General features: G+C 38.3%; 2 protein-coding genes across 2 annotated transcripts in view; both read left to right on the top strand.

The window, feature by feature from the left end:
• LOC140614849 (olfactory receptor 10A6) overlaps positions 1–13,849 on the top strand; it is a 66,535-nt gene that overhangs the window by 37,900 nt on the left and 14,786 nt on the right. The window lies entirely within an intron of this gene.
• LOC140615408 (olfactory receptor 10A3-like) lies at positions 6,271–7,307 on the top strand. The gene has a single exon (XM_072795268.1). It carries the CDS (start codon positions 6,271–6,273, stop codon positions 7,213–7,215), a length of 945 nt encoding a protein of 314 aa, XP_072651369.1. The 3' UTR covers positions 7,216–7,307.

The following is a 13,849-nucleotide window of genomic DNA, read 5'->3' on the forward strand; positions in this document are numbered from 1 at the left end:
GAGCACACAGCAGTCCACCTCTTTTGCATCTGGAAAGTGAATCTGTTCTTGGAGAGGTATCTGAACAACACATTCTCACGTCTGTCACAATAGGTCTAAAGGTTTGATGTAAGGATGATTTAAATTGCAAGAGGAAAGTATAACTTTCCAGTGATATACCAAGGCACAACCCATGGAAATAACTACTATCTACCATGGGTTTGGGCTACAGGGAAAGCAGATATTAAAAAAAGGAAATTATTTTAGTGTTATATGCTTGTCTAAAGCATGTTTGAAGGATATAGGTTTAATGAACTAGAAAACACAAATATAAATTAAGTATACAATGCTCATTTTGCTCATTCCATATATGCGAAAAATGATTGAAGTGATAGGCAGTGTGACTTAGAGGAAACACCAGGAACATACAACAAGAGTCAAATGACCCTTATTTCATTAAAAAAAATTTTTTTATTGGAGTTCAATTTGCCAACATATAGCATAACACTCAGTGCTCATCCCGCCAAGTGCCCCCCTCATTGCCCATCACCCAGTCACCCCAACCCCCCGCCCACTTCCCCTTCCACTACCCCTTGTTCATTTTCCAGAGTTAGGTGTCTCTCATATTTTGTCACTCTCAGTGATATTTTCACTCATTTTCTCTCCTTTCCCTTTATTCCCTTTCACTAATTTTTATGTTCCCCAAATGAATGAGACCATATAATGTTTGTCCTTCTCCGATTGACTTATTTCACTCAGCATAATACCCTCCAGTTCCATCCACATCGAAGCAAATAGTAGGTATTTGTCGTTTCTTTCTTTCTTTTTTTTTTAAAATTTATTTACTTGTTTATTCAGAGAGAGAGAGAGAGAGAGAGAGAGAGAGAGAGAGAGAGGCAGAGACACAGGCAGACTCCATGCCCGACGTGGGACTCGATCCCGGGCCTCCAGGATTACACCCCGGGCTACAGGCAGTGCTAAACCGCTGCGCCACCGGGGCTGCCCATATTTGTCGTTTCTAATGGCTGAGTAATATTCCATTATATACATAGACCACATCTTTTTTATCCATTCATCTTTTGATGGACACCGAGGCTCCTTCGACAGTTTGGCTATTGTGGCTATTGCTGCTATAAACATCGGGATGCAGGTGTCCCAGCGTTTCAATGACCCTGATTTCAAATATTGGTTCTGCTTCCATGTTTTGACAGCTACTTCTACTTTCTGAAAATTAGTTTCTTCATCATTAAAGCATGATATTGATAATAGTACCATTTGGTATACTGTGAGGATCAGTGACAATAACAATAATAGCAATAGTAATTACAGAAGAACAACAAATGGATCATAAGTTCTAGCTCTTGTGTGCCAGGCATTGTCAAATGCCCAATGCCTTTTTCACATTTTATCCCCACAACAAATCTATGAGCTACATACTAGTCATATCCCTGATCCTTGAACGATTTCTTTTAGATCTACTACTAACACTGATAAATAAATTCAGTGAGGATACAAAATCAAAATACAGAAATCTGTTACATTGTATACACTAATAATGAAGTAGGAGAAAGAAAAATTAATAAGACAATCTTATTTTCAATTGCATCAAAAATAATAAAATACCTATGAATAAACTTAACCAAGGAGGTGAAAGACCTGTACTCTGAAAACTGTAAAAGCACTGATGAAAAAAATTGAAGAAGATACAAACGGAAAGACATCCCGCACTCATGGATTGGAAGAACAAATACTGTTAAAATGTTCATAGTCCTGAAAGCAATCTACAGATATAATCCAATCCCCTCAAAATACCAGCAGCATTTTTCACAGAATTATAACAAATAATCCTAAAATTAGTATGGAACAAAAAAAGACCCTTAATAACCAAAGAAATCTTGAAAAAGAGGAAAAAAGCTGGAGGTATTGCAATCCCAGATTTCAAGATATACTGAAAAGCTGTAATCAAAGCACTATGCTATTGGCACAAGAGCAGACACATAGATCCATGGAACAGAATAGAGAGCCCACAAATAAACCCATGATTATATGGTCAAATAATTATTGAGAAAGGTGGCAAAAATATGCAATAAGAAAAAGATAATCTCTTCAAATGGTGTAGTGAAAACTGGACAACGCATGAATAAGGATGAAACTGGACCACTTTCTTACACCATACACAAAAGGTAAACTAAAAATGGATTAACTTTATTACACCATACACGAAGGTAAACTAAAAATGGATTAATGACCTAAATGACCATAAGACGACCCTGAAACCATAAAACCTACAAGAGTGCACAGGCAGTAATTTCTCTGACATCAGCTGTAGCAACACTTTTTTTTTTTATGTACAGTTAAGCCTCAATAAAATGAGAAAGAATATCCAATGGAAAAAGATGGTCTCTTCAACAAATAGTTGCTGCCAGGGGAGGTGAGCTTCCTTCAGAATGGAACCTGCTCTAAGAATGTGCAGTGAGAAGTAGAAAAAGGTAACCTACATTCAGTCATACTGTCCAGTTCAGGACAGAGCCAAGTCTACAGAGTGATTCATCTCTTCACTCTGTGGGGACTGAGCCAAGTGGTTTCCTTGTTATTCACCCCAGTGTAGACTGAATCCTAAATGCCTTGACATTTCACTGATACTCAATAGAATTAACCATATGTATATATATATATATATTTTTTTTTTTTTTGAGAGAGAGAGAGGGAAGGAGAGTAGGGACAGTGTGGAGGAGTGGGGCAGAGGGAGAGGGAGAGAGAGAATCTTAAGCAGGTTCCATGCCCAGGGTAAAAGCCAATTCAGAACTCCATCTCACAATTCTGAGATCATGGTCTGAGTCCAAATCCAATCAGAGGCTTAACTGACTGAGCCACTGTGACAACCTGAGGAGATTAACCATATTATGTTTATTTTACAGAAAGTTATAGAATCAGTGAAGATAAATGATTTCCTCAAATCATACTAATCCAGATCATTTGAATCATAGCTTAAAAGCTCTTTCAATAAAATCCATTGTAATGATACTTTTTTGAAAAAATTTCAGTGGCTCACATTTCCACTACAAATGATCAAAAGTTCTTTGATGGTAGAAAAAGCATTCAGTTTTCTACAACTAGGCTTCACTCTGCTTGCCTTAACTAGTTTCCCACCATCGCCCAAACCGTGCATTCCACCCAGTTGTCCTCTACCTCTAGCTCACCAGCCTTTGCTCAAGCTCTCACACCATCAATCTCTTCTTTCCAGTTTACAAGTGTTAGTCAGCCTCCGTTATCACCTCCTTTGGAGACATCATGCTGAACTGGGTCTCTTGTGTGAAGAGGCATTTATTCCCCATAGGAATAGGAAGGAGCGATGCTCCAGGTGTGTGCTCTTGAGGGTTTTCACCTGAGGCACCAAGGTCGAGCCCCTTTAGTCATCATGCAAAAATATGAGAGAGTGTTTATGAAGTGATTCCAAGTCCTCCAGGGAGGGATTCTACAGGGCATATGATTCCCTGTCATATAATGTTCTAGGATCAAAGCCCTGAAGCACGGAGTTGTATTTGTGAGAAGATGGCTTTTGAGTAGAGGTAAAACTTTGACAATGTAGCAAGACATTTAAAGAGACAGAGTCAATAGGTAAGAAAGGGAGGATTCTGCTGTGTGTGTGTTGGTGGGCTTTCCACTTATGGTTCCTCTCCAGCTGATCATTGGAGATGCTGTTGAAGTGATGTCTCTGTGCTCAGGATCCCTAGACACAGCTGACACACCGGAATCAGTAGACTCCTTGGTTTTGATGCTGGTTAATTCCTTTTTCTCTTCTTTTTGGAGAAAAGTTTGGGCAATAATTAGGGGTATAAGTACTTGGCAGACATTAATCATCAAATCTTAGAATTTTGCAGCTGGAAGGGAATGGAAAAATAAGTGCAACTCCTACCTCTTCAACTGGAAGGATGAAACCTATTAGGCAGCGCTCTGCCTCAATATTTCTTTCCCAGAGTTCTCCAAGTCGGCATTGAGGTCCCTAAGTTCCAGAGAAAAGGTGCAGCAACTGCAGTCAGTGACCCATTACCAGTCATGAATTTTTTTTCCCCACAAGATGCTTATTATCCATTCTACAAAGCTTTTCTATTTTACTTACATTATATTCTAAATTTTCCAAATTTATCCACTTTTAAACTTTTGTAACTAAATATACTTTATTCTTTTCTCTCATTAGAAATGAATTTTAGGTGTTTGATCCTATGACTATATTTTATTAATTTCAGGTCACTTTTTGAGATGCAACATATAATTAGTATGGTTAGTATGGACATTTAATTTTTATGGATGATATGGTCAAATTCAGAAATAAATCAACTTGCCTTCCACTGTGTGCTAATGTCCTACTGGTCTTTACTCAAGATGGCATGAGCTGTTTCCTTCTGTTCTGCTGGGTTCCTCATCTCCCACAGTGTATTTCTGCTGGCTTTCAAAACATCACACAAAGGCCAGTAGGTCTCCATTGTAATGCTAGGGTGTCATGAAATGCCTTTGACCTGAGCAAGTCATCCCCCTTCAACCTCCTGTACCTTCCACTGGTGACATGCTATGATTGTGCTTGTTCACACACACTCCCTCCTTATTCAGAAGTATTGAATCCCTCGCAGAAACCTCTCATAGCCCCTTGTTATTACCTCTGCTTGCCAGCAATGTGGTGTGTTGGTTTCACTCTTCTTTTCCATATTCTATTCCTAGATGCTATAGTGGACTTCCTCAATTTTAAATTCTATTACTCATCAAACATTGGTTTAGTATCATTTATGGGCCACGACTGTTGTAGACATTGTGAGTATAGCAAAGATCAAAACAAAATCTTGGATTCCTGGAGTTTATATTTAGCAAGGGAGTTAGACTTTATGTGTATATAATATGCAAATATTATTAATATGTAATATCTACCTATGTGTACATGTAAAATCTAACCTCCTCACTAAAATATGTCAGTTACTGATAGGTGAGAAAAACAGCCAAGATAGAAGAGATAGGAATTTGAAAACTGAGGTAAGAGTGGAATGCTATTTTGTGTAATGTTTTGAGCTCTCTGTGGAGTGTGTGAAGCCAATCTGTCCCTGAGGTACCTGAGCCTAGAACATTGTAAGTGCTAAAACAGTATTTATTGAATAATTGACGATTAAATCAACTTCTTGATGAGCAGGGCAGTAGGAGAGAGAAAAAGAGAGACAAAGACAGGAGAGAGAAAGAAAATGTTTAAATCACAGTCACAGAGTGATCACAACTGTATGATTCCTAAATCATTATGGTCACAAAGATTAGCCTTAGAGAACTCTTAAAATTTTTTTGTTTATTTTATTTTTATTTTTATTTTTATTTTTTTTTTTTGATTCTTAAAATTTCCCATGCAGGCCACAGTGCCTGAATGGCTCTCTTTGTTAAGTGTCTGACTCTTGATTTTGGCTCTGGTCATGATCTCCAGGTGGTGAGATTGAGCCCTACCTTGGGCTCTGTACTGGGCATAGTGCTTGCATAAGATTCTCTCTTTCCCTCTCTTTCTGCCCTTCTCTATCCCCTACTCACTCTCTGTCTTTCCCTCTTAAAAAAAAAAAAAAAAGAAAGCTTTTCATACAGGCCGATCTCAATAGAATTGTCAATGAGCAGTCTTTGCAAAAATTAGTAAGTCTAAGGCATTCACACAATTTACAGATCACCTAAGATAAGTACATCAAACCCCTTTGTCTGTCCCTGCCAAGACTGCATATTCAAGCATCACACACAGGCTTTTTGAACATGATGAATATTTATAGTAAGTCAACTGCGATATAACTTTGAATTATTAGATGGTTTAAATAATATTTGTGTGTATCTTTTCTCATTTGTCTACTTTAATGCTTTAACTTTTGTATTTTAAATTTTCTACTTCAATAAAATTGAAAAAAAAAAAAAGAGATGATTCTGATAGCCATGATGTAGGAATGGAGTCTCAACTATAAAATATTGATGTTGTTTTAAGGCTATACTTAATTTGCAAACTATATACTGTACAGGTTATAAAAGTATTTTGATAATATTCAGTGCTTTTCAGATGAAATTTCTGAGCCAGCCTTCTTCACTTCCTCCTTTTTATTGGACGTTTATTAATCTAAGTGATTTCTAACATCACCAAACTGAATTAAGTCAGGATGTGTTCCTTTTTACATCTTCTGCCAAGAATACCTGGGGTGAATTGCAGACACAGACTGTCAGCATTGGACCGTCAGCATTGTATAATTTGTATACAATGTCCATAAAAACGATATGCTCTCCACCACTGGAATGAAAAGGCAAAATCAAAGTTCTGTGGTTGAATTCATCCTCTTGGGCTTTTCCAACTTTCCTGAACTCCAAGAGCAGCTCTTTGGGGTTTTCCTGGCTGTTTACCTGGTGACTCTGATGGGAAATGCCATCATTATAGTCATCATCGCCTTGGAACAGAGCCTCCACGTGCCCATGTATCTGTTCCTCCAGAACCTGTCTGTGGTGGACGTGAGTTTCAGCGCAGTCATTATGCCTGAAATGCTGGTGGTCTTCACCAGGGAGAAAACGTCCATTTCATTTGTGAGCTGTTTTGCACAGATGTATTTCATCCTTTTCTTTGGTGGCACTGAATGTTTTCTCCTGGGGATGATGGCTTATGACCGATTTGCTGCAATCTGTCACCCTCTGAGCTACCCAATGATTATGAACAAAAGAGTTTTCATGAAATTAGTAATGTTCTCATGGGTCTCAGGGATCATGGTGGCTACTGTGCAGACCACATGGGTTTTCAGTTTTCCTTTTTGTGGCCCCAATGAAATCAATCATATCTCTTGTGAAACCCCAGCAGTGCTAGAACTTGCATGTGCAGACACGTTTCTGTTTGAAATCTATGCATTCACTGGCACCATTTTGATTGTCATGGTTCCTTTCGTGTTGATACTCTTGTCATACATTCGGATTCTCTTTGCCATCCTGAGGATGCCATCAGCCACGGGGAGGCAAAAGGCCTTTTCCACTTGTGCCTCCCATCTCACGTCTGTGACCCTCTTCTATGGCACAGCCAATATGACTTATTTACAACCCAAATCTCGCTACTCCCCTGAAACCAAGAAGCTGATGTCATTGTCTTACTCACTTCTTACACCTCTGCTGAATCCACTGATCTACAGCTTCAGAAATAGTGAGATGAAAAGAGCTTTGATGAAACTATGGCGAAGAAGAGTGGATATACATGCATTCTGATTGTGCTGAGAAGCCTTGTGATATATGGTCACTGTCTGACTGAACTTTACTTAAATTTTATATGTGGCTAAACAGTCTATTTTCAATGGTATTAACAGGTTTGCTATTTTTCCGTGTTCCTTTATAGGGTTTCCTGTTTTTAATAGTGCACTGTGGTAAATTTTTAATGTAATGTATAATAAAACAGCTTATATATTCCTGTAGTATGATATATAGGCCATTACTGATTGTCATTAAAATTAGGTCCAATAAACACCTGAGTCCCAACATTTGTATGTACTGATTTTTTATTTCTGATACATACAACAAATTGATTCCAATGGGACAAAATTATGTGTCACATTAACATGACAGTAACATTCTTTATGAAACTGTTACTGAATTAACGGCCAGACACAAGGGCTCCATGGGGAGATGTAAAAATGTGGACTATAAGGTCCCACCCAAGACTTAATGAATTAAAATCTGCTATTTAAAAGGATCTCCAAGTGACTTGGGTGAACTTTCAATTTGGAAAAGTATTGGTGTACAGCGTAGCTTTATCTTTAAAGCAAAGATGAATTCCTTGTTCCTTTACTACTCCTCTGCCATCAGATAATCGGAGCTCACATTGTCCCACATTCCATCTGCTAGACAGCTTCCTGAAACTGTGGTATATTTTTGGGATCCTCTGATCATCCATGCCTACCTGCTTATCTCATGTCAGAGATTTTCCAGGGACTCTTGTACCAGCATACCCACCCAACTCTCTTTGCTGCAAACAGCGGGATGACTGCTCTGCCCTTGGGAGTGTGCCTCTTGTGATTCTCGGGTGTGGTTATGGTATATATCAGAGTCACAGGGATGGAGATAAGGACACAAGTTGATGGCCCCACACAGTGTCTGTTTCGGTAGATCTGTGGTGGCACCTGCTAATTTCTATTTAGAATAAGTTCCCTGGTAGTTCTAAAACTGTTGATCCGGGGACTATGCTCTGAGGACCCTAAGTCCCAGAGAACCTTTCTAGCTTTATCTGAACTGCCTCTGTGGAGTCCCCTCTGGTTCTTCATGCATCATGTTTTAACCCTCGTTGTTTGTGACAACCCCTTCAAGTATTGTAATTCTGGATAAGATATGTACTAGTTTCTTTCAATAGGAAATTTAGGGTCTGTTCTCATTGGTATTGTCATTTGGGGGAAATTTCTAGGATGCTAGTGCCATCTTTACCCCAACTTTTGTGATGTTGCATTTCATTTTGTATTTTTAAATAACACCTTGCTTTTAAACTTCTACAAAAGTCATCACTTTCTAAAATTTAAAGAGTACATAGATTACAAAATAATGTAAAAGTCTCAAAAGCACCTGGACTCTCATTCTTGATATCATTGCCAGAGGCCATCACTCTGCATGGTTTCTGTCCAGGCTCTGATTTTTCCTATGGGTGTCCGAGGACTGGGTATGTGTACATACATTTATTTTTATCAGAATAGGAGGAGGGAGAGTTTCCAACTAATCCATTGTGTGTAATATTTCAAGGTATCACTTATGTCTATATGGATATTGCTTTATTGTTTTTAAATAAGTGCATCACCTTCTAAATGAGTAAACATAGTTACCAGTGACCAGTTTCCTCAAGTGGGTGTTTTACTTCCAACTTTCATTATTATGAAACTGTTTGAACATCCTTCTACACATCTGGTTGTGTGTTTATTATATATAGAATTTTAGGTAACAGAATTGCCAGATCGAAGTGTGTCATGCTAGGTTACTAAGGTGGTACTATTTTAGATTTTTCTGCAGTTGGGTTATTCCAACCACCTCCTCCAACAGAGTAGGAGTGTCCCTTTGTAAAGTTCTTGCCAGTTCTAGACATTCTGTTCCATAATGCTTTGTTCATCTGACTTGTATTTTTATTTACTAGCAAAACACATTATTCAAAAGCTACAGTAGATTCCAACCACTCTGATAATCACATTTGGAGTTTGCCATCTTTCAGAGCCAGTCTATGCAGTCCATATTTCTTATGGACTTTTTCTCAGTATAGGCTTTATACTGTTTTGTTTTTATTTTTAAGATCTATCCAACAAATCCTTGATTCTTAGATATTCTTTTAAATTTTCGTTTTTCAGTATAGATTTAGGTAGGATTGAATTTATTTCTTTCTTAAATGTTTTGCTACATCCACTAAGCATGAAGTTTTCCTTTTTAACCTATAAAGGTTAAATTGTCAATTTCACATCTTGAATAGTTTTGAGACTGTAGGTTTTCTGTTCTTGTTTCAATTTGGATAAGTTCTATAATTTGTTATAATTATGATATTATTATAGTAAGTTCTATATTCTGAGAATACACATAGTCTAAATTTCACATTTGTGGCACAATATTTTTCCTAATGTCTACATGTTCTGTGGTGATACCGTGTTTTAAAATGCCAGGTAATGGTTATATTTCTTTTTCTTTTCTATCATTTCTTAGACCAAATATGGATTCGTGGTTTATTGGATTCTTCAAAGAATCATGTTTGGCTTTTTTGACTCTCTGTATGCTTACTTCCTATTTCATTAAGACGTGCCTCTTCACCAATAATCTTCCAGACCTATTTCCTGTGTTTTGTTGTTCCTATCTAACACCTGGAAGTGCACACTTACTTCATTGCTTTTCATGCTTACTTCAGTGCAATAGAAGCATTCTGGCCTTCATTCTTGTTTTGTGCAACATATTTTCTAATTTTCTTGCCTCGTCTTCTTTTCTCACATGTTATTTAGACAAGTATTTCTCAGCTTTAAACATGTGGTTGTTTTCCAGTTATATTCAATTATAGAGTCTCAGTGGAAGAGTACTGTGATCACACAATCTCTTGTATAGTGTTCAAGGGAACAGTTGTTGATCTTTTTTTTTTTTTTTTGTGGCCCAATATACTGTCAGATTTTTGAATATTGAGCGTGATTGAAAACTATGTGCTTTCTTTCCAGTGCTGGCTGCAGAGTTCTCTATGTGTACTAGACTAAAGTGTGATGGGAATATTGTCCTACAGGATTTTATGTATTTCTTCTAACCGTTATGTAAGGAGGTGTGTTATAGTCTCCCACTATGACTGCCAGTCCTTTAAGTTTCCTTGTGGTTCTGTCAATATTTGCTTGATCTATTTTGCAGCCATATTATTGCTTACTTGCAGATTTCAAATTGTTCTATCTTCTTGGAGAGAGTTGTACCTTTTCTCCTTACGAAGTAACCTTTCTTATCCCTAGTAATGCTTCTTGCTCTGAAGTCTGCTTCTTCCCATAATAATGTAGTTACATAAATTTCCCTTGATCAGCATGTGGGAATCTCTCTCTCCATATTTTATTTTTTAACCTTCCCGTGTCCTTCTGATTTAGATGCATCTCCGCTGAGGAATGCTGTGGAGAAAAATAAATCAAGATAGTAGAGTTAGGGTTGGAGTTGATTGTCACAAATGTTGACTTGGGAGGAGTTCCTGGAGAAGCTGTCCCTGGGAAGAAGGGACATAAGGGAGTTAGCATTTTGAAGAGTAATAGTCCACGTTCAGAGAAAAGCATGGACAATAGCTATGAGATGGGGACAGAGTTGTTGGATTTGAGGACTAGCAAAGAGGCCAGTGGGGCTGGATGAGAGTGTCCAATGGAATGTGGTAGAGTTGAGCTCAGAGAGTTCTAGGGGAATAGATCTTTAATACATGAGTTTGGCTTCTAACCAGAAGAGGAGAGGGTGCTATTGGAGGGTTTTGAGCAGAGGCAAAGGATGAAGAAAGGAGAAGTTGAGAGGCCATGGCAGTTACCCAACTTGAGAGACAATAGTAGCTTGGACCAGGGCGTTAGCCCAAGGAAATGTAGAATGTTCAGATTTGATACCCAGTATTTTGAAGACAGAGCCACAGGTAGGTTATGGAGTTGATGTGATTTGGAGGAAAAACGACTCCTTGATTTGCAGCCCATGGAACTGGAAGCTCTGAGCTCCTGTTCCCTGAGATGAGGAATGTTGATGGTGGATCGGGTTTAGGAGAAGACTGGGAGTACAGTTTAGGACATATTAACACATGAAAATGCGATAACTTCATTTGAAAGTGTTATCTCAGTAATCTGAATTTCATTTCCAGCTTCTGGCCAGCTAAAGAGATATTTTTCTTTTATGCTTTGTGCTGTTGCTCTGCTATTTTATTGCACAGTATGCTATGTCTATCACCCCCAAATATTTGGAGTTATTGACATATCCTTCCTACACGTATATAATGACCCTTTGTAAATATTCCAAAAATATTTTGGAAGGAAAACATAAAGTTAGCACCTTCAAAAAGTAGTGTACTCTCTTACAACTACTGTTATTATCATATGTTAAATCAACATTCTTTTCTTATAACCTTTCATTTTTATATCTTTCTGGTCTATCTTATTGGTGAATCATGGGGGTAGGTGTGTTAGTATTTCTACATTTTGATTCTTCTTTGATCTATTTAGTACTATTGGCTATGAAATTATAATTTTATATTAATATAACTTCCTTTTCATCCCCTTTTGCATGTACCTGAATTGTTTCCGCACACTCTTCATTCATGTCTAATACACCTAGTGGAAAGTGCACAAGTGCTGACTAAATCTTGATGACTCCTCGGAAACTACACATCACCTGCGTTACCACCACTGACAAAAAAAAAAAACGGAACATGTATGACAGAAGCCCACATGGGAACTCTGGTGTATGAATCATAGAGAATACATATCAGGCAGCATTTGCCAGCCTGGTGATGGGACTGGCTCATGCCTGGGGAGTAATTCCACCATAGTGAATGACCTAGGGGGGATCCCTATTTTGGAATGTGAAGTGAAAATTCCTTTACCTCAGGCTAATGGCTACATTTCCCACTGGATACAGAGTAGATAGAATGAATCTCTGGGTGCTATTGACTGCCTTACTGCTGCCAGGGGAGGTGAGCTTCCTTCAGAATGGAACCTTCTCTAGGAATGTGCAGTGAGAAGTAGACCAAGGTAACCTGCATTCAGTCACACCGTCCAGTTTGGGACAGAGCCAAGTCTGCAGAGTGTTTCATCTCTTCACTCTGTGGGGAGTGAGCCAAATGGTCTCCTTGATTGTTCACTCCAGTGTAAGTGGATCCCTGAATCTCTTGGTTTTCACTTATATCCAATGAGATTTAGTGTATTATGTTTATTTTGTAGAGAAAGCTATAGAATCAGTGAAAGGTAGTTGAGGTTACTTAAAGCTTAAAAGCTCTTTCAATAAAATCCATTGTAATGATTTTTTCCCAAAAATTTTCAGTGACTATATTTCTTCTACAAATGATCAAAAGTTCTTTGATGATAGAATGAGCATTCAGTTTTCTACAACTAGGCTTCACTCTGCTTGCCTTAACTAGTTTCCCACCATCGCCCAAACTGTGCATTCCACCCAGTTGTCCTCTACCTCTAGCTCACCAGCCTTTGCTCAAGCTCTCACACCATCAATCTCTTCTTTCCAGTTTACAAGTGTTAGTCAGTCTCCGTTATCACCTCCTTTGGAGACATCATGCTGAACTGGGTCTCTTGTGTGAAGAGGCATTTATTCCCCATAGGAATAGGAAGGAGCGATGCTCCAGGTGTGTGCTCTTGAGGGTTCTCACCTGAGGCGCCAAGGTCAAGCCCCTTTAGTCATCATGCAAAAATATGAGGGAGTGTTTATGAAGTGATTCCAAGTCCTCCAGGGAGGGATTCTACAGGGTGTATGATTCAGTGTCATATAATGTTCTAGAATCAAAGCCCTGAAGCACAGAGTTGTATTTATGAGAAGATGGCTTTTGAGTAAAGGTAAAACTTTGACAATGTAGCAAGACATTTAGAGAGACAGAGTCAATAGGTAAGAAAGGGAGGATTCTGCTGTGTGTGTGTTGGTGGGCTTTCCACTTATAGTTCCTCTCCAGCTGATCATTGGAGATGCTGTTGAAGTGATGTCTCTGTGCTCAGGATCCCTAGACACAGCTGACACACCAGAATCAGTAGACTCCTTGGTTTTGATGCTGGTTAATTCCCTTTTCTCTTCTTTTTGGAGAAAAGTTTGGGCAATAATTAGGGGTATAAGTACTTGGCAGACATTAATCATCAAATCTTAGAATTTTGCAGCTGGAAGGGAATGGAAAAATAAGTGCAACTCCTACCTCTTCAACTGGAAGGATGAAACCTATTAGGCAGCGCTCTGCCTCAATATTTCTTTCCCAGAGTTCTCCAAGTCGGCATTGAGGTCCCTAAGTTCCAGAGAAAAGGTGCAGCAACTGCAGTCAGTGACCCATTACCAGTCATGAAATTTTTTTCCCCATAAGATGCTTATTATGCATTCTACGAAGCTTTTCTATTTTACTTACATTATATTCTAAATTTTCCAAATTTATCCACTTTTAAACTTTTGTAACTAAATATACTTTATTCTTTTCTCTCATTAGAAATGAATTTTAGGTGTTTGATCCTATGACTATATTTTATTAATTTCAGGTCACTTTTTGAGATGCAACATATAATTAGTATGGTTAGTATGGACATTTAATTTTTATGGATGATATGGTCAAATTCAGAAATAAATCAACTTGCCTTCCACTGTGTGCTAATGTCCTACTGGTCTTTACTCAAGATGGCATGAGCTGTTTCCTTCTGTTCTG

Source organism: Canis lupus, chromosome 23, assembly GCF_048164855.1.
Source record: "Canis lupus baileyi chromosome 23, mCanLup2.hap1, whole genome shotgun sequence".
Lineage (NCBI taxonomy): Eukaryota > Metazoa > Chordata > Mammalia > Carnivora > Canidae > Canis > Canis lupus.

What these genes read in the sequence shown, in the direction of transcription:
- LOC140615408 (XM_072795268.1), top strand. Translation starts at nt 6,271, where the DNA reads ATGAAAAGGCAAAATCAAAGTTCTGTGGTTGAATTCATCCTCTTGGGC.